General features: G+C 39.0%; 4 protein-coding genes across 4 annotated transcripts; 1 reads left to right on the plus strand and 3 right to left on the minus strand.

Moving 5' to 3' along the window:
- Nucleotides 1-252: 252 nt before the first annotated feature.
- On the minus strand, nucleotides 253-4,282 carry tysnd1 (trypsin like peroxisomal matrix peptidase 1). The gene is made up of 4 exons (XM_028603590.1): nucleotides 2,985-4,282; nucleotides 1,362-1,492; nucleotides 1,036-1,221; nucleotides 253-856 (listed from the first exon to the last, which is right to left on the minus strand). Exons 1-4 carry the CDS (start codon nucleotides 4,061-4,063, stop codon nucleotides 654-656), a joined length of 1,599 nt encoding a protein of 532 aa, XP_028459391.1. The 5' UTR covers nucleotides 4,064-4,282; the 3' UTR covers nucleotides 253-653.
- Nucleotides 4,283-5,043: 761 nt separating this feature from the next.
- On the minus strand, nucleotides 5,044-9,219 carry sar1ab (secretion associated, Ras related GTPase 1Ab). The gene is made up of 7 exons (XM_028603280.1): nucleotides 9,143-9,219; nucleotides 7,973-8,043; nucleotides 7,219-7,338; nucleotides 7,055-7,120; nucleotides 6,871-6,974; nucleotides 6,628-6,759; nucleotides 5,044-5,910 (listed from the first exon to the last, which is right to left on the minus strand). Exons 2-7 carry the CDS (start codon nucleotides 8,028-8,030, stop codon nucleotides 5,794-5,796), a joined length of 597 nt encoding a protein of 198 aa, XP_028459081.1. The 5' UTR covers nucleotides 8,031-8,043; nucleotides 9,143-9,219; the 3' UTR covers nucleotides 5,044-5,793.
- Nucleotides 9,220-9,980: 761 nt separating this feature from the next.
- ppa1b (inorganic pyrophosphatase 1b) lies at nucleotides 9,981-17,950 on the minus strand. The gene is made up of 11 exons (XM_028603496.1): nucleotides 17,774-17,950; nucleotides 16,150-16,214; nucleotides 12,850-12,903; nucleotides 12,339-12,458; nucleotides 12,104-12,190; nucleotides 11,246-11,372; nucleotides 11,037-11,164; nucleotides 10,738-10,823; nucleotides 10,540-10,615; nucleotides 10,391-10,430; nucleotides 9,981-10,301 (listed from the first exon to the last, which is right to left on the minus strand). Exons 1-11 carry the CDS (start codon nucleotides 17,832-17,834, stop codon nucleotides 10,270-10,272), a joined length of 876 nt encoding a protein of 291 aa, XP_028459297.1. The 5' UTR covers nucleotides 17,835-17,950; the 3' UTR covers nucleotides 9,981-10,269.
- An 848-nt stretch (nucleotides 17,951-18,798) lies between these two features.
- Nucleotides 18,799-22,365, plus strand: eif4ebp2 (eukaryotic translation initiation factor 4E binding protein 2). Its single transcript, XM_028603408.1, has 3 exons — nucleotides 18,799-19,157; nucleotides 20,979-21,158; nucleotides 21,370-22,365. Exons 1-3 carry the CDS (start codon nucleotides 19,025-19,027, stop codon nucleotides 21,396-21,398), a joined length of 342 nt encoding a protein of 113 aa, XP_028459209.1. The 5' UTR covers nucleotides 18,799-19,024; the 3' UTR covers nucleotides 21,399-22,365.
- The last annotated feature ends 2,778 nt before the right edge of the window (nucleotides 22,366-25,143 follow it).

Genomic DNA, 25,143 nt, shown 5'->3' on the forward strand with positions numbered 1-25,143 from the left:
TCTAAAAGAAAAGTGTAATATCTTTTCTTGATGATGCAACTGTGAAAAATAAAGATGAGATTTTAAGAGGTAAAACCTGAGGCACTTTTTTCTGCCATTGTTTTATCTGATGTTTTATGAACTTACAATTTACAGGGGAAAATGTGGGTATTTAATCTTGCTTTATTCAGCCCTCTAGCTCTATTTATATTCCTTTGGTATTTTATTTGTCATAATGTGGGTAATTTGTGATAGAAATATACCGAGCCGAAATGTCACCAGAAAAATACTTTATTAATATGATTACATTACTGTACATTACACTACAATAAAACAATTTTGGCAGGTATTAAATTAACTTTAACTTGTCTGTTAACAGCAAGTGGCCTTAAACATATTTCACAGTTTACTGCATGATTCTGGGTTGAGTGTTTCAACATTAGGAATGAATGATTCTTGTTTTAGTTGCATTTACTCCTTCAGATCTGTGACTTGTCTTTGTAACAAATCAAGGTATGAAACATTAAGTTATATCTTTGAGAATACCAGTTTTGTTTAAAAAGAAATACACATATCAATTTGATTACATAATATGATTTTGCATATAATCCATATTGATTTGACAAACCAATCTTTTTTTCCTCAAGCATATCTCAAGGTTCAGGGTTCCTCAGTTATAGTTTGCTTTGTGCACCCTGTAGCCTCCACACCGTGCTGACTTCTTTTTCTGTGGTGTCCAACACCCTGAACACATTAGCATCCCTTGTCTGGTGAAAGTGCTGCAGCAATCTCTGGAAAACAGTCACTGGGATGCTAAAGTTGAGGTGCGGGTAGGTCACTTTGGCAGCCAAGTCCCTTGTGTTGCTGGACACGATACCTGCAAAACAGCAGATAAATCCTTATACTCTTTAAAACTGCAAAGAGCAATCTGCTGTGTATAGCATGCCTTCTCTCTACACATGTGGTGCATTGTTACAGGGAAGTTTTCTATGGTCATCATATGCCCCCCACTGATCATAAAGAGTACATGATTTTTGTAGTTGCAGGGTTTCTCACCCAGCAGCTCTCCTGAGCGTGTTCGGACCACAGCACCTCCGCTGGTCCCTGCTTGTACTGCACAAGTGGTCTGAAGCATGACAGGCTGGTCATTCAAGCTTATGGCTTTGGAAAGGACACCGCAGGTCAGAGACGGACCACATCTCCGACCCAAGCCACCATATCCCACCACAACTACAGATTCACCTGTAGGCAGAGAAGCTGAACATCAATCTTATAACTGGAAATAAGAAGCAAAGAGACAAAGATCTACTCTGGCACTGAATATGAAGCCAGATGTTACTCTAAAAAACTACGGTTTTCGCTAAGCAAGACTGTAATCAAACCTGGATTATAACTCTGAGCCATTTGAGGGACCACAGCATCTGTGACGGATTCTTTTAGCTGCACCAAAGCCAAATCATAGGGTGAAGAGGCTTTAGTGGAAAACAGCACATCACCCACTGCATCATGGACTCTGTGAAACAGAAATTGCCAAAACAAACGGCAAACATTACATATTCTGTAATGTTTCGGCAAAATCAGTACACACTGTAATCAGAAACATTACAGTTATTAAAAAGGCCCTGAACCCACACACAGGGCTGATAAAACCTACACTACACATGTTACCAACGCTACACACCTTACACATGTACATAAACACGTGGTGTAGAACCACATATTTCGGGAAGATGCTAGATACATTTCTCTGTGACACCTTCTGCTCTGCCTGGGCCCAAGAAAACTTGCAGGCGATTGAGGGAGATGTCAATCAAACACAATACATACAATATACACACAGTCCAGAGAAGAGGTCCAATCAGGCAAAATATGGGAAAACACCTCAAGGGTGTAAAGGACCTTTAAATGAAAGACGTTAAATGAAACAGTTGACCCAAAATGAAAAAGTTTATCCAATCACCTGGACTACCAGTTTCTCTATATTTTTTGAGTTTAGGCTTGGAGCTGAAAATTACAACTAAACAGAAATGTCTCTTCGCAAATATACATGAAACATGTTATTCATGATAACCGACCAATCATGTGATAAAATGTTTTATCGAGAACTACAGGCTGAATTCTTGTGACTTTGGAAAGAAGCCCTGTTGTTGAGTTTTCCTGAGGCTTTAAGAACCAAAAATGTAACTTGGGTGTAGTGGGTTTTAGGAGTAGTGAGTTTTAGCTTTACAAGTAACATTACTACTAATACTAATAACATTTATGGCTGTATTCCATTCAAGGAGTGTCAGACCCCTGGTACTGTGCATACCATGGTGGCATACCAGCATCGCTTATGGGGACCATGGATGTATTAAGAGAACGATGGGGACACAGAAATCGGACAGAGCCATCATTAATGTTGTGATCTCCACCTGTGGTCTTGCTGCTAAAAATAGTCAAATGTTTGCTGTGAAAAAGGGTCTTTTAAACATGTTTTAAAGGGGTGGTTCAGAATTTTGGACCTAGGACCTCATTTCCAAGATAGCCAGTGTGTCATTTATCAGTGGAGAACGTTTTCAACACTTTTCATCCAGTCCTTCCAGTTGCAGAGTTCGCTGGTGCTAGGCTAGCGCAAGTCAACAGTAACTGCTAGCCTGCCATTAAAAACAGTCTTACCCACAGGTAATATCACTCCGCCGCTGCTGTAGCCTATGCTACCAACTACAGGGAACAAAGTATAACTATTGCAATGCAAGGGTAGTTTTATTTCGAACATTATTCTATCAACAGACATTTACATCGATAGGGTTATAATTTATTTGCCTCGGGTGTAGTGTGGAGTGGGTAAGACTGGCTAGCAGTTACTGTTGACTTGTGCTAGCCTAGCACCAGCAAACTCTGCAACTGACATAACACACTGGCTAACTTGGAAATGAGGTCCTATGTCCAAAATTGTGAACCAGCCCTTTAATGTCTTTTTGATTCCCTTCCTGTACAGAGACAATGTGGTTAAGATGTGCTGTCACCTGTCCCTGTGATGGAACTTCAGGGTGACTGTTGACTTCCCGTTGACAACATGGCGACAGGTCACAACCAGCTGAGAGGCAACAACAACCCCTGAGCCCCAGAACCGTCCACTGTCGACAAAGCACACAGTGGGGCGTTTTACAGCTCTTGACTCATGGGCTGCGGTGGACATGAGGAGGTCGGCCTCTCCCGGATAGAGCCGAACATCACAAAGTGGATCTTGAGCTCTCATGCAGTGGATGATGTTCCTGAAGATCAAGTGGACGGAGCAGACTAGAGTGAGGCCTATCCACTCGTTCGCCTTCCAACCAAATGGAGACACGATCAGTCCAACGAGATGCACATTGCCTTTGCCTTTAACCGCAAACAACCCTCCACCTTCCGTGCCTGGCAAGCACCGAGCATCTGTGAGGATGACAGCGTTCTCCTCTCCGGTTAGGTTGCTGATGATGCCCCGGCTGAGGGTGCTGATGAAGAGATCTAAGCAGAGGGAGCCAAAAGGCGAGCCACATGCAACAACAGGGCAGCCTTTCTGGAGAGATGAGCTGCTCCGCCAGGCAATAGTCCCTGCTTTCGTGCTGCTGTCTGCCACACTTGCCTTGAGTACAGCGAACCAGCTGAGGAACTGGGCATCTCTGATCAGCCCCTCATCCTCTTCATCACCATGGAAACGCCACTGGTCAGCCTCTTGGAAAACTGCCTGGAAAGTCTGCTTGAACTCCAGGCAGTTCACCAGCATCAGCAACTCAGCTGCAACTTCCCGTTGAAGTGTTGTTTTGCTTCTGGAGGGGGAGGATGCTTCTCCCTGTGCAGACTGGTTGGAGTCCAAATATCGCTCAGTAGAAAAGCTGACACGGATTTTAAGTTTTTCACTGAAGCTGTGCGGTGACAGGAACCTGTCTGCTGCTGAGAGGGGCTCTTTCTTGGTGGTAAAACGGGAAAACGGAACGCCAGTGCATATCACTGTTCCCGTTTGAGGATGGACGATAACTCCGCTGCAGCTCACGGGTTTCTTTGCTGAAAAAGCCTCAAATACCTTGACAACACAGCAATACTTCTCTACCTCCTTTACCTCCATGTGAACCGTATAACGTTTAGCAACTTAAAGACACTGGGAAAACGGTTGAAAAGCAGCTTCACAGAGTAGTGGTGAGACACGAAAACAAACCCCTATATACTGTCTATGGGTATAGCAGACAGACGAGTTTAAACTAGCATTATATCGCCACACATAAGTGTTTAAAAACGCGAATTTCGGAATCGTGTCATGTAGCTTCCGGGTTTAGTCTCATTGGTCCACGAGAAAAAACCGACACCTACCGATTAATGTGATTGGTCTTAATGTAAATACGAACAACTCTGAGCCAATGGGAAAACAAGTAGGCGGGAACATTGTTTGTTTGTTTTTTTACCACAGCTTCAATATATAACTTTGAAAATACAATGTTTGAACGTTTTGGGAATCATTGGAAAACATGAAGATCTGAAAGGGATCCTAAATCATCTTTAGTTAACGGTAATGTGTAAAACTAGGCGTTTCAATTGCAAAAAAGTGCAAATGTTGCCTGTTAAGTTTTTATTCAGTTATTTTTAGTTTAAGAAAGTGGTAAAGTGCATAAAATAGTAATAATAATATAGTTTAATATTTTTTGTTTTTGGTTGTGTCAAACCTTTTACTAATTAAAAATCTGATAAAAATTAGCCAGACAAGTAAGATTTGAAGGATTTTAAAAAATATTTATTATGATCAAACTTCACACGTTTAATAACAATTTGACCTACCTTTTGTAACAGATACATTACTTCAGGGCTTGCTGCTTGATGTAATATAAGGCAAGCCAATTTTTTATTGCAAAATATAAATAAGAGCTTATATACAAAATAATGTGTAATATTGCACTAAGAGGTCATTTCATGCATATCTTTTGCATGCCCTATTTTTGAGCATCACTCAAGTACTCTCATAATATCACTGCATATTGGGAGCAGACACTAATCACAAAGTACTCAAGTTGTTTCACAGCAAATTAACCATCATGAAAACAGGTCGTTTTGCATCCAAGTCTGAGTTTCTGGTTGTGCTGATGCAGTTAGCATATACTGCAATTATTTAACACGGTTATGTGCTATTAAATAAAGCTCTTCACAGAAAAATGTCAGTTAATGCACTTGTGGTCACATTCATATAATTGGCCTGTAGTGGTAAACCCTTCAATGATAACAAATATGGCACCAAATCTCTGCAACACTTTCCAGAAAAAAATATTCTGTTCTGAGAAAAAATGTTATGTTACTTTGAGAGTCCCATTAGTTTGAAAGAAGTAGGATACATATAAAGATATAATTATAATCTTCATCCTCAACCAAGGAAGAGTAACTCCAAGCACAAAATGTTCACAAAATTGACCTTCACTGTAAGTCTACACCAGCAGCTAAAAATAAACCCGGGTAAGAAACTGGTTCACAGCGATGACATGTTCTATATGGCAGACAGAATTCTCTACAGGCTTTACGTTAAGGAAACCACACTATGAAGATTATTCTCCACATGCAATCTGAACAATACAGACTGATGATTCATAACTTAATCTTTGACTCGCTGTGGTATGATTGATATGACATACTGATTTCTTTGAATTCATAAAGAACACAGGGTATATTAACACAAAACACTACTTGTAACATAGTTTTCCTTCCGGCACAGTTGAAGTCCTAAATATGGTATATAATACAATATCTCCTTATGGCAGGTAGTTTTGTGTGTAGCATGTCCTTGTGTGCGCAGGTAGCGTGGTAAAAGAACGTGCATCAGTCAATATACTGGGAGAGCCAGCGGAAACCGTCTCCATATCCTTGTCTCTTCAGCACGCTACACATGAAAACTTCCATTGGCCTCAAATTCAGCTCCTTCAGTGACACTTTGCCCTGAAAATTACACATACAAAAGTACACATTTTAATTCACAACCAAAACATTTCAACATCCTTTACCATAGACATTGTACAATCAATATCTTAAACCTGTAACTTTATGCATGTTGTACGACAGCGGGTGGTGTAATATTTGTAGAGCTGTGGTCTAACTCAGTGACATGGTTAACTGAAACAGGCCTTCCAAATGGCTTACTATTGCATCCTGCTTCCTTTCCCTCTTTTCCCTTGTCTCTTTTGCTGAGAGACAGCAGGTGGTTAACAAGATTAACACTGACCATGAAAAATTAGCATGAGACAGGTACTGTGCCAAATGCTTCTCAACAGCATATTCTTTCCCGCTGCCACTGTGTTTAACAAGAGCAGTGGCGATCTAAGCACAGTTATGCCTTCCCTCGGCTAATCTGATTTTTCCAGAGATTTTTCCTTTTCTTCTGTGTTTAAAGGAAGGTAGTTCTGGCCTTGCGAGGTTTGTGAAGCTCACTGTTGTTATTATTCAGTTACAATGTCCTTGAAAGACCAGGCATGTACAAATGAACGAATTATTGAAGGTCATAAAGCAGAGTAAGGAGTAACTATAGGAAATATGCTGTTTTAGTGTTTCTACTACTTTCCACCATACACGGATGCAATAACAGTGTACACATTTTTAAATAAAAACGTGATAGACATCAGCTTTCATTCATATAATTTAATCCCACGTGATTATTACCTTTCCAGTTGTTTGTCCATGAAGACCAAACATTCCTCTGAGTGCATCCTCACTGATGGCCTCCGGACGGTCGATCTTATTCCCCAGGATGAGAACCGGGACGTTTGAGATGGTATCATCTGTCAACAGGGCCTGCAGACAGAAAGAGTCGAATACTCACCAAAGAGACCATTCATATCGGTGAAAGCTACAAACAACTGTGTTGTGTGTTGATACACAAGTCAGATCAATATTATAACTTACATCCAGTTCAACTTTAGCCTCTGCTAGTCGCTCATGATCAGCACAATCCACCATGTAGACTATACCGTTTATGGCTGGGAGGTAGTTCTTCCAGATCCTTCGTGCTGCGAGAGCAACACAATTTCAGCATTTATGTAACACACAGCAGCAAGTGCGTCGATACAGCATTTTCCTTATTCCCTACCTTGTGTATGACCCCCGAGGTCAAACGTCGTAAAGGTCATCCCAGCTATGGTCAGCTCCTCAGATGCTGAGGACAGAGCGAAAGCACTGACTTTAGATAAGTGCTGAAAACAGAAAAATTAGATTGACTGCAGAACTAACAACTTGTCAAATTGCTGGATGTACTTGGATGTAGCGTTGGCACGTGCTGTCCAAGCCTGTCATCTCTGAGCATATGTAGGAGTGTTGTTTTTCCAGCATTGTCTAGTCCAAGGAACACTAGCTTGCCACTCTTTTTGTACAACCCTGAGGATAAAAAGAAAACAAACAATATGAATTTGATATAACCTCTCTATAAATGTGTATTTGGTTTTTACCAATACCAAAATGTAAAAGGAAGTACACTTCTAATGATTCAGAAGAACATGTAGTTACCAGGTGTACATACATACCAAGTGAGTCTATAAATAGCTTTTTGGAGATCTACATTGACCTATTCATTAAAATAGCTTGTATAATTGTCATACTTTGTGTATTTTGTGCTGGGTATTTTGTCTATAGCCCCACAGTTTCCTTGACTTCTACTGACAAAGGCATAGACAATTATTCAGACTAACAAAAAAGTGAAAGATCTACTGTTGTTTCTGTAACACATATAATGTTTCTGACACTTTCACATGACATTTTGGGAAGTTTCCTTTCTGGCAAGACCTTACCATGTACAAAGTCAGTGTGTGGTTTGTGAGCTACAGCCATTTTAGTTTGGGTCTGTCATCTCAGGCATTTTTGGTCCAAAATAGGCATCAAGTAGAGGAGGGTAATATCACATAGCACAATGTTGTTGTTTGAGAATTGATGTTCTGTATGTTAAATGTAAATGTATTTTGTTTGACAGAAACGTTCTGGTGGTTATGGTTGGACAATATTGTCGATATAATACCTAATAGCTGCAGGACACTGCTGAAGCTCTTGTAGATCCAGTCAAGTATAAAAGACATTTCTCTGGACTGCCTGTAATACAGATCGTAAAACTGAAATAATGTATAATGGCACATTAAAGAAGAACACAGCACAGAGGTATTAGTTCATGTTCAAGTTGCCGTCAGACCTCAACCAAGCCCCCTCTCCTGTCATAAGCATATACGAGAGTAAATGAAAACATCCCAACACAGCACCTAAAGACTAAGAAGTATAAGTTAGCAAATAAGCATATCATTGAATGTATTGTTGCAAAATGACTAAATCTAGCACTGAAGCTCATTGTTAAACCTTATTCCTGACCCTGGATTACTCTGCTGGTATGTGTAAGCTCTGTTTAATCACACAAGCTGTAAAGCATGAAAGGAAAGGAGGGCAAACTATGCATTTTGAGATGCTAGTTTGTTCTGAGAGCTGTCTCACTGAAGTCACACTGATCTTGCTTCGACTATTTTTATGACAGGTTGTGGCAAGGACACTTGATCTCAGCAGTCACCCCCTGCTTCCCTCTCTCTCTCACTCACACACACCTGTCACTTTATGTGAGACATGATGTGCTTGTTGCAGTGAATAGTGAGGCCTTCTGTGACTAAGGCTTCGGGAAATTGTCCAACTGTTGATTACTTTATCATACGTTTCAACAGCTGTAAATACCAGACTCCATTTATAAAGTATGGCATTTAATTCCTACGTTTATGGTTTAGCTAAATACTATAACACAACAGGCATCGTGTACTAAGTTAGCTAACCCTTACAAATGTCGGTAGTCATGTCAGAAATCGCAGCAGGTTTTCATGCAAATCTCAAATTCAGTATTCCATAACAAATATACATGAATAACACCATAAAACACGACAGGCCACTAAATTCATGACAGAGCTCCTCAGAAATGATTGTTCCAGTGATTTCACGATTACTGCCACAGTTGCGGCTTATCACATGTAACGTTAGCCTATAGTAACGACATCAGCTGTCATACGGTAAACAATGATAAATTTAGTAAACATGAGCGCCAGAACGACTTAACTAAACCTTTATGTCAGGAAAGTGGTTCAACAAGCACAAAACTACACTTAAAACAAAGTGTAGAAATTGAAACAAAGAAAACTTAATATATAATTTGCGGTATTACCTTGGTCTACCAATTTTTAACTGCCCGTCAGTTGGTTTTTGGTCCAAGCCTGTCCCGTCGACTGACAGCCTACGAGTTTGACAGTTAACCGGAAATACGTCACTAGCTTAATAAAGCGGGAGGGGCCAACATGCCAGTAATGATTTTCTTAAAAGAAATTAACCATAAACTGCCTTTCCTTTTTTTTTTAAACAGGAATTTTCTACAATAATTATACATAACAATATTCTAGTCTTAAGTGAAAATCCATTGCTGAAGCACAATTTAAAGTTGTCATAGCCTACTGTATTTCGACATATGTCCCAAAGGACCCAGAGATTAATATAAATGTTATTCTGTTGCGGTTTTATGCACATATTTTCTCAAATAATTGAGATTTTCCCCATGCGTACTACAATTAAAAATCTGTAATTTATTTTTGCCATTATACATTTTTCTTTTTTAAGAGTTTACCACTAGTTACAGAAAAAAAATAACTAGGTGCACCAGTCTGATAGTACACGTTTATAAAAGAAATTAAGCCTTTCATACATCACAAATAATGTGAAAACAGTAAGTATAATTGTAAAAATATTACATTTCGAAAAGTAATGTAGGGTACTGAACACTAGGTGGTAGCATTATAACAATGACAGGTTCAGTCTAAAGTATAGTTTATAAGTAGTATAGTATTAAGTTTATTAAGAGAAAGCCAATTTCAACTTTATTTCCTCACCACCCTTACACTAACAAACTCTCATTCAGTGTGATCATGGCAGCAACAGAAACAATAGTGCTCTTTGTAATTTAGAATAAATTCTGTAAAAGAATGTTAAGGAAAAAATAAATCATACTTTGATTATAATTTAACCAGAGAAACTTTATTAAAGCAGTTCAGTCTCATACACGATGGCACAAGTATCTACAGGAATAGTTTGTGTACTGTGTAAAGAGATATTTGTTAAATAAGTGGAAATTGCTTGGTCAAGACATGATTACTTTTCTACAGTACCTAACCACTATCGCTCCATCTACAGACAAGCAGCCAGCCCAGACCCAGCCAATCACATCCCATTGGTAAGACCATCTTCAATTATTCCTATGAAAGATGAGTCCTTCACTCAGCTCATATCCAAACAGCTCCTGGTTTACTTCCTCTCATAGTAGAACCATTTATCTACTGCAAAAGAAAACAATTTCAATCTCACATCAGAGCAATAAAGTTCAATAATCTGGACATTATTAACAGGTATATTTTTGAAAAGCTACCTGATGAGGGGATATCTTCTTCTTTTCCACAAGGACATGTCTGAAAATAGAGTGAAACATCAGTTATAAAACAATAATCAAGGAGGAATGAGGTCTGGTGTTGACACATGTGGTTATGTTGCAAAAAGGGGTGAACAAATCTTACTTACTTCACCAACAACAGCTTTAGCTTCATCCACTGAACAGCAGTAAGGGCTGTCACTGGCCGAGACACACGTGTTTTTGCTGTTTTGCATGATAAGACACATTCATTTATAGTTTAGAATCCATAAACAAACACTTTTCAGTTTGTCCTGAAAGTAGCTGTACTTGTTTGCTGTGGTCAGAGCAGTAAGAACAGTGTTTACCAGTTCAGTTCACCAGCGTTGGTCTTTTGGGAAATGAGGGCTTTCCAGAAGTTGTGAGTGCTCTTGATTACTTCAATGGCAAAGTCCTGAAACACAAAAATTGTATGTGCTTAGTTGAAAGTACTTTTTTTTCTGAATTCCAGTTCAAGTTCGCACAAATTTGACAAGGGAATAAACTGCAGTTCCTTGACACAGCAGAGCAAGTTTAGATAAAATAAGATGTATTGTATTGTCCCTAAGGGGGAAATCTTTTGTTTGAGTGAAAATTATGGCTAAATAAGGTGCGTTAGGGTGGAGACCTTGTCTTTAAACTCGTCGTTGAAAGCAAACCGGTTCTCTGGTTTCCCATCTGGCACTTTGTACCTCCTGAACCAGTCGACTGTGGACTCCAGATAACCAGGTTTCAGGCGCTGGACATCACTGATGTCTAAACAACAAAACAAATTCAGTATGACTGATGCAGGACGGCTCAGAAACTCAAACTGAGGGGAAAAAACAAGCTGCTCACTGTTCAAGTTGTTGGCTTCAGGGTCCTCTACGTTGATTGCAATCACTTTCCAATCAGTCTCACCCTCATCGATCATGGCCAGGATCCCGAGCACCTTCACTGCGATTACCTCCCCACGGGAACACACCTAAGCGAGGACGTGTGAGTTTGCAGTTCATTTTCTGTTGTCAGCAGTATTATCCTTTTTCAATTAAATTAATGTACACAACAAATCACAATGACTTAAAAAGGTATAGTGGAGGATTTTCTTTTTCCGGGTGGATCATCAAGACTATTGGTCCTCCTGGTTGTCAATCATTCTGGTGATATGTTTACGTAAGGCCGTTGTACGTGCACGTCCCTAGCTTTCAGGTGTATATGTGTTGTGAGCTTGAGCTACGGTTTCAGCCATTCATTGAAGCACTGAAGCTTTTGGGAGAATATTTCACACGCTGGCGTGCGCTAAAAGCACAGGTTGGGCTTCCCTCTGGTGCCTCAGTCGTGAAGTTTCTACTCCACAGGTAAAGTTTGGCATGTTTGATGTAAGCTATGATTAGTGATGCTAGCCCTGGCACAAGTCACGCACCGCGCATACACGGTAAACCTCTCAATTTGTAAAAAAGTGCAAATCTTTTGGAAAGTAGGCTTGTATGAGCCATGCCGACAGCAACTTTGCAAACAGTGCACTCTCGTGCACACGTTTAATAGGCGTTCCCTCTCGGGAGCAGGCAGAGTGTTGCGCATGTGCATTTTTTCAAAAAGTACAGAGGGCGGTTCTTTTCTAAAATTCGGGAAAATCCTCCACAATACCTTTAATGACCTAATGAAGGATGACAAACATTTACATAAGGCTGTCAAATCATCAGCTTATTATCATACCTTGCTGCCAATCTCACAGACATCAATGGGGTCGTTGTCACCGCAGCAGTCAGTGTCTCCATCTTTGTGTGCGGGATCTTCCCATGTCTGAAACACCAAAGAACAAAGCATGTCAGCTGAATTAAGTAAAACTATTGAACATCTGCTGTTGTACATTTAAAACGCTACAGGATTGATCTTACACCATCACCGTTTTAGGGAGGACACATTAGTATTGGAAAAACAAAAAACTAACCTGAGGAATGGCTCCATAGTTCCATATGTAACCCTTATGTGGGAAAACATTGGCAACGTATCGCAACTTGCCCTTCTTAACATCTTGCTTTATTGGGTTCAAGGGGTCTTTTGTAGCAATCTGAAAATAAATGTGTAATGCCGTTACTTTTAAAGAAATGATTAGTGCTAAAACAACACAAACTTCATTCATGTTAAATATGATGCCTTATTGCAATAGAATAACTTCACATTTAAACCCAGTTGCAATAAAAGTATTTGCAGGACTTATAATCACATTAAAAAATTCACATTATTTAAATAATGACAAAGCTAGAAATGGTAAAACTCAATGTTTAATCTTTCAGATGAAGGATTACATGTTATTTTTTGGGTTGAAGACATGATCCATGGGTTATTGAAAACATGTTAAAAACGGTTGGATAAACTGGTAAATAAATCATGGGTAAGCTAAAGCCAAAGCTTCTAAAATCTGATCCAAAAGTTGATGGAAGATTATTTGACACTCATACCTCCATCTTTGCATTAGTCCACCTTGGTACTTCAACAACCATGTGGAAAATGTTCTGTAAGAGAAAACAATCTGTCAAAATGATCTATATTAAATATTTATCTATATTATTTTTATATATATATATATATATATATATATATATATATATATATATATATATATATATATATATATATATATATATATATATATATATATATATATATGTGCTACATTCTAGCATTTACTTGCATTGCTTTTGTTGAAATGTTTTCCATTAACAAGGTTAATTGTTTCAGAAAGATAAGAATGATCTACTGCAATCCAAGTAAAGGCCATTGCCTTCACAAATAGACTATGACCTTGCTATTCTGGAGAATATTATTTAAACCAGTTCAGTGTCTGTAATTTATATACTGTAGTTACAAAAAAAAACATTACATTATAATTAATTAATATATTAATTAATTAATTAATAAATAAATAAAATATATATATATATATATATATATATATATATATATATATATATATATTTTTTTTTTTTTTTTAATTTGCAGACGATTCTGTCATTGTGTCTCTACTTAAGGGAAGTGTGACGGACCAATAGTGAAGGATTTTAATGATTGGTGTAAGCGTTCCTTTTTAAACATAAATGTCTCCAAGACTAAAGAATTGATTATTGATTTTAGGAAACAGTGCCCCCCTCTTCCCCCCACTATCATTGATGGCCAACCTATTGAGACAGTACAAGAATATACAGTGGGGGAAATAAGTATTTGACCCCTTGCTGATTTTGCAGGTTTGCCCACTTACAAAGAATGCAAAAATCTACAATTTTAATCATATGTACATTCTAACAGTGAAAGACAGAATCCCAAAGAAAATTCCAGAAAATCACATCATATGAATTTATTAAAATTGATAACCATCTGATGAGGAAAAACAAGTATTTGACCCCCTGGACAAACGGCATGTTAATATTTTGTAGAAAAGCCATTATTGGCCAGCACAGATGTCAAACGGTTTTTATAGTTGGTGACAAGGTTTGTGCACATTTCGGCAGGGATGTTGGCCCACTCCTCCCTGCAGACAGCCTCCAAATCATTCAGGTTCCGAGGTTGTCGCCTGGCAACTCGAATTTTAAGCTCCCTCTAAAGATTTTCAATCGGATTCAGGTCTGGAGACTGGCTAGGCCACTCCAGAACCTTGATGTGCTTCTTCTTCAGCCACTCTTTTGTTGCTTTGGCGGTGTGCTTAGGGTCGTTGTCGTGCTGAAACACCCATCCTCGACCCATCTTCAGCTCTCTCACTGAGGGAAGGAGATGTCGGCCCAGAATTCCACAATACATGGCCCCGTCCATCCTCCCCTCAATACGATGGAGTTGTCCCGTCCCCTTGGCTGAAAAGCACCCCCAAAGCATGATGTTGCCACCACCATGCTTGACGGTGGGGATGGTGTTCTTTGGGTTGTACTCGGTGTTCTTTGCCCTCCAAACACGACGAGTTGAGTTGAGGCCAAAAAGTTCTATTTTGGTCTCATCTGACCACATCACCTTCTTCCAGGCCTCTTCTGAGTCGTCCAGGTGGTGAATGGCGAACTTCATGCGGGCCTGTACATGTTTCTTCTTGAGCAGGGGGACCTTGTGTGCGCTGCAGGATTTCAATCCATGACGGCGTAGTGTGTTACCAACCGTTTCTTTTGTAACTGTGGTCCCAGCTGCCTTCAGTTGATTCATCAGTTCCCCCCTTGTGGTTTTGGGATGATTCCTCACCGTTCGCATGATCAGGGACACCTCACGAGGCAAGATCTTGTGTGGAGGCCCAGACCGAGGGAGGTTGGCGGTGGTGTGGTGCTTCTTCCATTTCCTGATAACTGCACCGACAGTTGATCTTTTCTCTCCAAGTTGCTTTCCGATTCTCTTGTAGCCCATCCCAGCCTTGTGCAGATCAACAATCTTGTCCCTGATGTCCGTAGAAAGCTCTTTGGTCTTGCCCATGGTGGTGATCTTGGATGCTGGTTGTTTGGGTGTTGACAAGTGTCTTTTATACAGGTAACGAGGTGAGGCAGGTGTATTTGATGTAGACAATTGGTTTGGATTGGGGCTGTGTCTTAAAGAAAGACTAACTGGCTTGTAGGAGCCAGAATACTTGCTGTTTGTCCAGGGGGTCAAATACTTGTTTTTCCTCATCAGATGGTTATCAATTTTAATAAATTCATATGATGTGATTTTCTGGAATTTTCTTTGGGATTCTGTCTTTCACTGTTAGAATGTACATATGATTAAAATTGTAGATTTTTGCATTCTTTGTAAGTGGGCAAACCTGCAAAATCAGCAAGGGGTCAAATACTTATTTCCCCCACTGTAAGTACTTTGGCACAATAATTGATAGCAAGCTATGTTTTGAACCACACACTGATGCTGTCTGTGCCAAAGCGTATGTACTTTTATCAAAAACTGAGGAATTTCAACATTGACCCCACGTTTATGAGAATGTTTTATTCCTGTTTCATTGAGTCTGTTTTATTTGCTGGTTTGGTTCTCTGTCCATGAAAAACAAAAAACGACTAGAGAGTAGGGGTGGGCGATATATATCGTTTACGATAATATCGTCATTGTTGTGTTAACGATGTGCAAATTTACATTAGAGTATTTAAATTACTTAAAAAAAAACAACTTCAAAACACGTATTGGAACGCTACACATTCACTAATGTCAACAAACTGTTTTCATTCAACATTGTGCCCATTATTATCATCAGTGATTAAGTAACTTAGACTTTTAAAAACACATTTTTAAAGGATATCGTCTAATTATCGTTATCGTCAAAATTGGAAAAAATATCGAGATATTATTTTTTGTCCATATCGCCCACCCCTATTAGAGAGTATCGTTAGGACATGTGGCAAGATTGCGGGCATCACCCTCCCCACTCTCTCCCACATCTACTCCAACAGAGTGGCAAAGAAGGCCCAATCCATTGCAGCTGACCCTAGCCACCCCTTGTCCTGCCAGTTTAAGTTACTTCCCTCAGGCCGTAGGTACTCCATGCCCAGATGCAGGTCAAATAGACTCAGAAACTCTTTTATCCCGACTTCTATTTCCATTTTAAATAATTTGCCAGAACTGTTTTAAATGTATGTATTTTTATTTACTATTGTGATTTAGATACTGTGGGTATTTCATGTTTCGCTGTATTGTTGTTTGTCTTGTTTTTATGTCTGTCTGCTGGCTGTACAAATAATTGCCCCTCGGGGACAATAAAGTTACCTTAACACACACACACACACGGGTAAAGGTGACAGATGCTACTTTACCTGACTCTCATCAGCATATATTGGTATGTCATGGAATGGTGAGATGTACTTTCCTTCAGCATTTTCTGTAGAAGATTAAACACAGTATGAGCATGGCAGACAGAAACAAGCTGCTCCCATCTGTCCCATATCTACACCAGGGAAATCATGTTGTCATTGTGGATTGTGGATTTGCCAAGAAAATACAGGTTTCCATAACTGCTTCGTTTCACTTCTGGATCAAGGTGTGCCAATGAGTCGATTGATGAAAAAACTGATTTGTCTATAGAGCATGCCCTCTGCCCAAATTGTTCAATGAAAAATCTAGGACTGTGCACCTTAATAAAACAGACAGTGCCAGTTTAGCTGCCTGCCCAGTAAAGGTAACCTTCAGGGAACATTACCTGAACATTATCTGAAGGTAAAAAATTTGTGGTGGCAAATTTTATTTTAACCATTTGTTTAATTATATTAACCATTTGTTTAAAGATTGTTTTAAACCTCCACAAAATCCTGCTCCTTCCTGTAGACTTTTAAAGCACCAGAGAGGGGAACAGTTACATCCGTCAACTATAGCCTACTAGAGTTATTTAGTTTTACTAGCCTGAAGCTCCTCACATTGTTGTCTTTTTGCTTAGATAGAAGTGGAGAAGGCCGATGACGGTTTACAACAGTTAGAACTACGTAGGTTTCTGTCTCCTGAGATAAAACTGTTGTTTAGGCTAATGAAAAGAACAGGAGCAGAGGGGAAGGTGATCAACTATATCAATGCTAGAAGATACATTTAGAGGGGTGGCTTAACAGAGTTTCTTCATATATGATGTTTGGATGTTTAGATTTTAGGTTAGAAATACATTTTCAGTTGTACCTTTGAAACTGTGTTTCTCCATTTGCAAATGTAAATAAATACTCAAAGACCAAACTTTGGTTTAATTCTCAAATTAAACTAATTATTCGTTTTGATTTTATCATGAATATCACTAACCCTGCTGCTTCAAGGAAAACGTCCACCACAGTAGGCATAGAGGCTACTGCTTACAGTTACTATGCTTAACCAACGTTGGGCTGACTACACAGGTTTATTTTACACACATGCCATTATTTTAATGACCATTACAACTAATGCAACTAAACAAACTATGAGGGAGATTTTATAAAAATGGTTAACGAGGATAATCAATAATCTGTCTGTGCAACTACGGCAAGGGTTTAGTCCAACAGGTTAACAACTCAGTCTTGTTATCATATCTACGGGTTTATTAACGCATTATCGTCAGAGAGGCGTTGTCCACTTCAAGCTTTTATGATTTTATGCTAGATGACGTGTTTAAGCACCTTGCGAGATTTCCCGAAATAACAATTTCCTTCTAGAAAATTCAGGCAAGAAGAATGATGGTGTAAGGTCAACAATAAGACCTACTGGTAAGTTACATCAGAAAGCGGACAGACGAAAGGCACAACTGGTTGAGGCAACTTGACATGGCTCAAACTTAACAATTACTGATAGGATAAAACAAACCAGCAACAACAAATGAATGAGTGACACGTGGGAGGTTAGAGCTAGCCTGTGGGTTTTGTAAAAAAAAAAATACCTCAGAGTAGCACATTGGCAAAACTCTATCATTTCTACTTAGTTTCTACTTACTGAAGAACAAGCGGTAGCTTAGGGAGTTCGGGTTTCCCCTCTCTTCCACTGTGAAGATCATGTTTAATTGCAGGCTTGTGTTGTTCTCTGGCTCAGGGACGGAGGATGGCGGCGAAAGGAAAGTTCGTCTGCAGGGTAGTAGACAGACAGGGCACGGCGCATGCGCATTTTGCCTATGAGACCTTCAGAGGCTATCGGAAATATCGAACTTAGCAGGTGAAAATGCCAAAAATGTGCAAAAGTATGAGTGGGAATTTGAATTGTGTATAAAAACAGAATTGAAGTCAAAGTTTATGGATGAACAGCAACATCACTGTTGTAATATAACACACGATTCCATCTGGTATTTGGTTACCAAAATAACTAAATAGTGTTTAGGCATTAAAAGGCTCTGTTGCAGCTGATAAAATGTGCTGAATATATTTTTGAAATTTCTAGAAGAGTGAAATGATCAGTCAGTGCCTCTCCCTGGCCATCATATTTTTCCCCTCATAGCCCACATCACTTGGTCCTATCTTTGAATAAAATGGAACCACAAATAATTGAAAAGTACTCCCATACTTTAATTTTTGCAATATCATAGAGGGAACGTCAAGCAGTGATCTGTTGCGGTTGAATAATTACAACATATATTATATTTATGTCAAGAATTCATTAATGGACGAAAATCAAAAAGCAGACCGATCCTGGTATTCCAAGCCTTTACACAATTAACATGGAAAGGTTCAGAGATACATGTCTAAAACAATCTTGATCTAATCTGGTCGAATTGAAGTTTAAACTTGATTTAACTCTTTAAATTGCAATTAAGAAAATCTTGTATTTGAATTATTCTTGTGTAAATTCAGTCTATTTTCTACCAGGCTGCAGAATTTCTACGAAAACATACACAAAAGGGAGGGAGAGAGAGAGAGAGAGAGAGAGAGAGAGAGAGAGAGAGAGAGAGAGAGAGAGAGAGAGAGAGAGAGAGAGAGAGAGATGTTTCTCTAATTATAAAAAGTAGGCTGGCACCACAGCTGATGCGCCAGCTCCACACCGCTGACTTCATATCCGCCCGCAGCTTGTCGTGCTTCCTGCTTTTGCTGAGGGAGGGGACGGTGCTGACGGCTGGGAGGACGAAAGGGGAGACAAGAAAGCTTTTGGGAAGATATAAGAGAGTGGGGAACTGCCCAGGTTTCCACCGTCCGTCGGGAAAAAAAAAAAAACTAATTTGCTGTAGCTGCTGAATTTGTCACCGAATCGGCGCAGAAAATGTCGACCAGTCGTCAGTTTAGCGAGAGCAGGGCCATCCCGACCAGGACGGTGTTGATCAACGACACAACGCAGCTACCTCATGACTATTGTACCACCCCTGGAGGCACTTTATTTTCTACCACTCCTGGAGGTAAGGGGTTACCCCGTCTACTAATATTTATCATAAAAAAATGGAGGTTAATTATCATTTTGTCGTGTTTGTACTCTCACCAAACCTGTAACCGTTCATGTCACCGTGGCCTAGGCTTCTGGCTGCCTTGTCATCCTGATCAAAACAAAAACAAGGCTTAGCCCCGCCCCTGTGCTCTCTCGCGGCTGTCCGATTGGCTGGTTTGCAGCGCAGAGTTCTTATGAATGCATTGTTACTGTACCTATTGCGGTTATATTTAAAGAAGGTGGAAATGTTATATGTGATTACAAACAGCTATAAGCAAATAATGTACATGAGCTATGTATAGCCAGATTGCAATGTATGCTTAATATCAGTGTATGCTTCAGTTCAGTGTAGCCCTTTCAGACAAGGAAGTACAATACATCTAGGATACTGTACCCATATCACTGCATGACTGTGATGTGCTATCTCAACACTGTGTTGCTGACATGCTTTATATTTGTACAGACACTGCATAGGAATGTTATTCTTTCTGTCAAGGGTTTTTATGTTATCTTCATTATTGATTAATTGTTTTGCCTATTAAATGTCAAAACATATTGAAATGTCCATCACAGTCGATTTGTTTTGTCCAAACAACAGTCCAAACCCCAAAATATATTCAGTTTACAGTGATATAAACCAAGAAAAGTAGCAAATCTTCACATTAGAGAAGCTGGAGCCAAAAAACTGTTAATTTCTATCGAAATGTTTGCTTATGCATTTTCTGTAAATCAACTAATTAATTAATCCACTAATCATTTCAGATCTAGTTCAAATACACATTTTGTTTGAGACTATTGTATAGTTAAGTATTGTTTAAAGCAGTGGTTTTCAAACTGGGAGCGTAGAGCCATTGCATGGTGGCATACATAACCAGAGGAAAAAAAAAAATATGAAGTGAAACTAGAGTTAAACAGCCTTTGGTCACAGTAGACATTTTGACCTGTCAAATACAGGTGTTACTGATAAAGGTAATTGCTGCATTGCATTGCAATAGGGTCAAAATGGGTCTGATAACATTTTATTAAATCGGAATCGGACCACCAGTGTTTCTGTCACTTCCTGTTCAGCCTGAAGGCTGCTGGAAAAGGCTGGAAAACTGTCCAACTTGAGAGCTGCCGCCTGCTCTCGTCTACTTTACAGGCGAGGCACAGTTCATCTCAAACGAGCCTAATAAATGCTGGAACTGAGCCATCATTATGATTATTAGTTCCACCTGTGCTTTTCTGCCATGCCAATTTAAATCAACTGCTGTAAAAAAAAAAAGTCAGTGAATCTGAGTGTGGAAACGATAGATAAACCAGTGTGCTGTGAAGTGAGGCCATAAAGTAATTCAAGATCAAGGTTAATCAGATTTATTCAAAAAGCAAACCACATACAGTGCAAGATAGACCGATTTTTGACTCTCGTGAAGCAAACTTGTCAGTCAAATCAAACCATGAAGAAGTTTGTCTTGCTCTCACAATAATATAGCGGGAGAACCTTGTCTTGTGTGAATAAACTCTGACAGTTTGAGCATTGTTTAACTTTTGCAGCAGAACCTACTGATAATGACATGCAAAATGAAACATGCAGCTGAACACATTTAATCATATGCCTCAGAACAGACTGAGGTGGCAGGGGCAAAAATGTTTTACTAAAGTCTAAAGGTAGATGCTTTTAGACAAGGTGGCTCTAATCTGGGCCCTCTGAATGAAGGCCAGCCTTCTGACTCACAGCACCTTTAATAGCACCCGCATTATATACTTCCTCAGATAAAGCACGTGTAACTGAAACTTGATATGTGTCCTGTTGCAGGAACCCGGATCATCTATGACCGCAAGTTCCTACTTGACAGGCGTAATTCTCCTATTGCCCAGACTGCCCCAGCTCACCTGCCCGTCATCCCTGGAGTGACCAGCCAAAATGTCCTGAGAGAGAACAAGAAGAATGAAGCCAACAACCACATCAACAAACATGATGGCAAGCCCATAACCGGTATGAGTTACTATATGGATTGAGAAACCAACTTATGTAATGAAGTGTTTTGTTGGTATAGTCACCATCCATCTCGTCTCAAATATGGGACACAAACCCTCTCTGCTGTTGTCCTGTAATTATTCCACCAAATAAACACCATAATGATAAAACAACCCAGCATATTCCAAAAGTGTCTCACCACATTGTTGCCTGTGTTTTTGTTTTCCAGATGATGCTCAGTTTGAAATGGACATCTAACAGAATGGAACCATACCAGCAAAAGCAAATGACCTGGCATCACACATGCCAGTGGCTTGGCTTGTAGAAACCAATGTTGTGAGCCCTCATGGCAGCCATCTTCTTTAGCTCTCTGTCTTGCTGCTGGATGTAATGTGTGTAAACCATGGGGATTCAGTGTATCATACATACAGGTACAGTGTGGCCAACTCTGGAAACTGTTTATTTGTATAGATATTCCATGGTTACCAGTTGCTGTACAAACAAAGAGGGAGCGGGTCTGAATATTATGTGCTCACATTGTCCAATTAGTAGACTGCAGTGCTCATCCTCCAGTGTTCTGTGAGTCTGGATCTTTAACAGAGCACACTGTGAAACTGACAATATTCCACGTTAATTGGGGGAGGAAGTGGTCATTCTTTGGTACTGGCCTTAGAATCAGTCAAAAGCTTTGATATTCATCACAGTCTTTGGTTTTGAAGACCCTTGTAAGCATGCTATTTGGTTTTATTTCTTTTAGGAACTACTTGAAAAGCTCCACAATCTATTATTGGTTTGGACAATTTAGTTTTCTGTGATGGTACGCAAAGGGACGCTGTGTTGTTGTTTTTTATTTTGCAGTTAGGTGAAGATTTCATGGCATTCCAAGACTTAAGTTTCCATTTCCATCTTTTTTAAAGATTTTTAGGCCGTGATTTAATTGTTTTGTAAACATTAAATTATTGTATTTCCCACTATCACGTAAATCTAATTATGAATCTGACAATTGAAAACAAGCTTTTCATTTAGAATTAAATTTCAGAACAGAATAACAATATCAAGCCACCCTATTCATCACTATCATGACCTTGCTATACATGTTATTTACACATTTCCTGCTGAGAAAAAATAATACGCTTTTTCTCCAGAGTTAAAAGGTGCAGTAGGTAAGACTTATAAATCTAACTTTCTGTCATATTTGCTGAAACTGTCCCTATGTTCCAGTAGAACTACATGAAGCAGGTCATTAAAAAAAAATCTGGCTCCTCTGGCACCACCTACAGCCTGTAGTGCGATTTGCAAAAATCCACAGCTCCCTGTTCAGATCACCAATCAGGGCCAGGGGGTGGGGGGTGTCTAACTGCGTGTCAATCACTGCTCATGCACACACATTCATTCTCCCTTGTGGGGGGAGGGGCTTAGAAGCCCATTTTGGGCTTTAGCGGAAAGGGGGAAGGGACTGAGAAGTTGTCGATGTTCAACTTTTTTGGCTAAGTCCTGGATTGTCACAATCCTACCTACAGCACCTTTAATATCACTTTGACCTAACTGGTTTGTTTTGTTTGGCAAGAGCTTTGGGTCCATAATTTGATTAATCTAAGAAAGGAGGTTAATGCTTGTTTTTAAATAACTGGACTAGATAAACAGGTTAATATGGAAATAGTTAATATCCCAATGGTCATTTTGGGGTGAAATACAAGATGATGTTTTATATGCATTTTATTTTTTAATACAATTCCTTAGTATTGAGGGTATTTGATTGGGTATCAGCACTATCAAGCCTTTGGATTTGTTACAAGTGTCAAGAACCCAGAAGAACAGTTGTTTGCTTCAGGCTTGATAGATGCTGTCCCTTAATCTACAAATCTGTCCCCAGTGTCCTTAATCCATTACTTTTATTCTTTTCATGCTTCATGTCTGTCCATGCCTTACTTTAAATCAAATGCAGTAACTACAACTAGGTTCCTAGTCATCAATTTGTACTTTCCAACAGATGTTTATTTTTTCACTGTAACATTGAACAGGAAATGTTGTACTTGGCAATTGAGCAAAACAAATACTTTTTATGTTTTTTTTTTATATTATTTTTCTTGAAGCAGCTGTAAAGTTTGAAAGTGTGATGTCGCACATTTCATTTTGGGATTCTGAAGTTCAGATGGTGACGTGGTTAAAAGAATGCCACATGCTCATTTAGTCCCTATAATTAGTTTGTTTTTTTACACCCTGCTCATAGTCCTGTCTGCTAATTGTACTCTGTCCAAGTAGCAGCTCTTAATTTAATCACCATGAAGTTTCCATTTTTCATTCAAAATTCATTCACACCACAAGTTTGTTTCTCTGTATGACTCGAACCACTGAATGGCTGAAATGATGTCTATCAAAGATTTTTGTTCTTTTTGACTTTGTCATTAATTCTGGCCATGTTTGGTGACAAATACATGGAGGGGTTGCTTAAACCCAATTTCCATTGCACATTTTTGGCGATAACTTTCTAATACTGCATCATAATTCACATTGCATATTTATTTCAAACAGTTTGGTTTGACAATGAGGGCTTAACATTGTGTGTTGAAAGAGATTTGAAACAAACTTACTGTAACTTTCTGTTCTGATTTTTAAGTACCTTTTTATTTTAAATGAAACTACAATGCCAGTGGACACTGTTGCTGCAAGATCAATAAAGTTCTGTAACAACGAAAATACTGTGTTTTAATTGTCTCTGTTTTGTGTGGTTTTAGCTATTTTTAATGTGACAAATTTAACATGACTTAGTAAGGGCCATTATTCTTACTGCGATTCACTAAGGAACAGGCATCTCTTTTGAATGTTTTTACCGCAATTTTTCTCAGTATGTTGTGTTAGTAACAATAATTCATGCTGGTCAAGAGAACAGAGCCCTTTTTCCACACATCTTAAATGTCACATCACAAGTACTCATTAACAAACTAAAAATAAAATAATTTTGTGTTATTTCCTATTCATGGGACTCTGTTTTTAGACAACTAACCAGACTAATTTATGTGAACTACTAACTAGTAAATGCTTTCTATAAAGAAAGGCAATGCATGGAAATTATGTTAGGCGTTTAGGTGGGTATACATGAACCTGCAGTCACCCATTAATATAACGCACTTCATATTGTGCTAAACAAGCTCTTTTTTCTGCCATTTTATTAATGGCACAATTTAAGGGAATTTACATCACTAAGTACAAAATCAACTCTTTTGGAGGGGGCCTGTGTCAATATTTAGTTTTGAGTCATTATTTACTTAACTACATTTTAACATGTATTGTGTTTACATGGAGTATATTCAAATTAACACAAACTAACTGAAGTGGGAAACCTAGGGCCAGTGTCAATCGAGGATAGCACTATTGGTTGGTTTCTGGGTGTTCGGTCAAATTAAGAAGCTGCCATGTATAGTCTGCTGTGCGCAATGTATTTCATAATAAAGGTGACAGGGTACATTTCAAGTGTACAGAGGGTAGAGATGGGAGGCAGTAGGGTCCCTACAACAGGTATGTATGCATGTAACAGACGTGTATGTCCAAAACTAAATTATTTGTACATTTAAATAACTACAATGTGCTTCTTGCTGTCATTAGTTACCTTAATAATTAATATCCTGCTGTGGCTATTGACGTCTTGCGGGCTCAGGCTCATCTTCTGAACTAGCTAAATGGCACTAGCTAGCTAATATTCAGACGTTGAATGATTGACGTCTAGTGGACTAAAGAAGAACCGCAGGTGGTGTTTTCCTTAATGTCAGTTTACCCAAAGTAATTTTACAGTTTTACAATTTACACATCCAAACGGCCCAGCCTGTGTTTTCAATTCAAAGTTTGTGCTTTTCACTGGTCTGTCAGCATGAACACTGAATAAAAAATATAATGTTTTGGTGGCGAAAAAAAAGCCTCTCTCTTTGCCTAAATACGCTAATATCCTATTTCTTTGAAACACATTTTAAATACGTTATCATGTACTACCTAGTTCTATATTACGTTT

This window comes from Perca flavescens, chromosome 17, assembly GCF_004354835.1.
Source record: "Perca flavescens isolate YP-PL-M2 chromosome 17, PFLA_1.0, whole genome shotgun sequence".
NCBI lineage: Eukaryota > Metazoa > Chordata > Actinopteri > Perciformes > Percidae > Perca > Perca flavescens.

Bases quoted from the DNA above. Each gene is read 5' to 3' on its own strand.
- tysnd1 (XM_028603590.1), bottom strand. From the start codon at position 4,063: ATGGAGGTAAAGGAGGTAGAGAAGTATTGCTGTGTTGTCAAGGTATTT. The intron at 1,222-1,361 runs GTTTGATTACAG...CTCTGCCTACAG, and splicing joins GGCTCAGAGTTATAATCCAG to GTGAATCTGTAGTTGTGGTG. The intron at 857-1,035 runs GTGAGAAACCCT...GCTGTTTTGCAG, and splicing joins ACGCTCAGGAGAGCTGCTGG to GTATCGTGTCCAGCAACACA.
- sar1ab (XM_028603280.1), bottom strand. From the start codon at position 8,030: ATGTCTTTTATACTTGACTGGATCTACAAGAGCTTCAGCAGTGTCCTG. The intron at 7,339-7,972 runs GTATTATATCGA...TTTTATCCTCAG, and splicing joins CAGTGTCCTGCAGCTATTAG to GGTTGTACAAAAAGAGTGGC. The intron at 7,121-7,218 runs GTACATCCAGCA...CTCTGTCCTCAG, and splicing joins CGTGCCAACGCTACATCCAA to CATCTGAGGAGCTGACCATA.
- ppa1b (XM_028603496.1), bottom strand. From the start codon at position 17,834: ATGATCTTCACAGTGGAAGAGAGGGGAAACCCGAACTCCCTAAGCTAC. The intron at 10,824-11,036 runs GTCTCCACCCTA...TTTGTGTTTCAG, and splicing joins ACGACGAGTTTAAAGACAAG to GACTTTGCCATTGAAGTAAT. The intron at 10,431-10,539 runs GTAAGTAAGATT...CTCTATTTTCAG, and splicing joins CTAAAGCTGTTGTTGGTGAA to ACATGTCCTTGTGGAAAAGA.
- eif4ebp2 (XM_028603408.1), top strand. From the start codon at position 19,025: ATGTCGACCAGTCGTCAGTTTAGCGAGAGCAGGGCCATCCCGACCAGG. The intron at 19,158-20,978 runs GTAAGGGGTTAC...GTCCTGTTGCAG, and splicing joins ATTTTCTACCACTCCTGGAG to GAACCCGGATCATCTATGAC. The intron at 21,159-21,369 runs GTATGAGTTACT...TTTGTTTTCCAG, and splicing joins TGATGGCAAGCCCATAACCG to ATGATGCTCAGTTTGAAATG.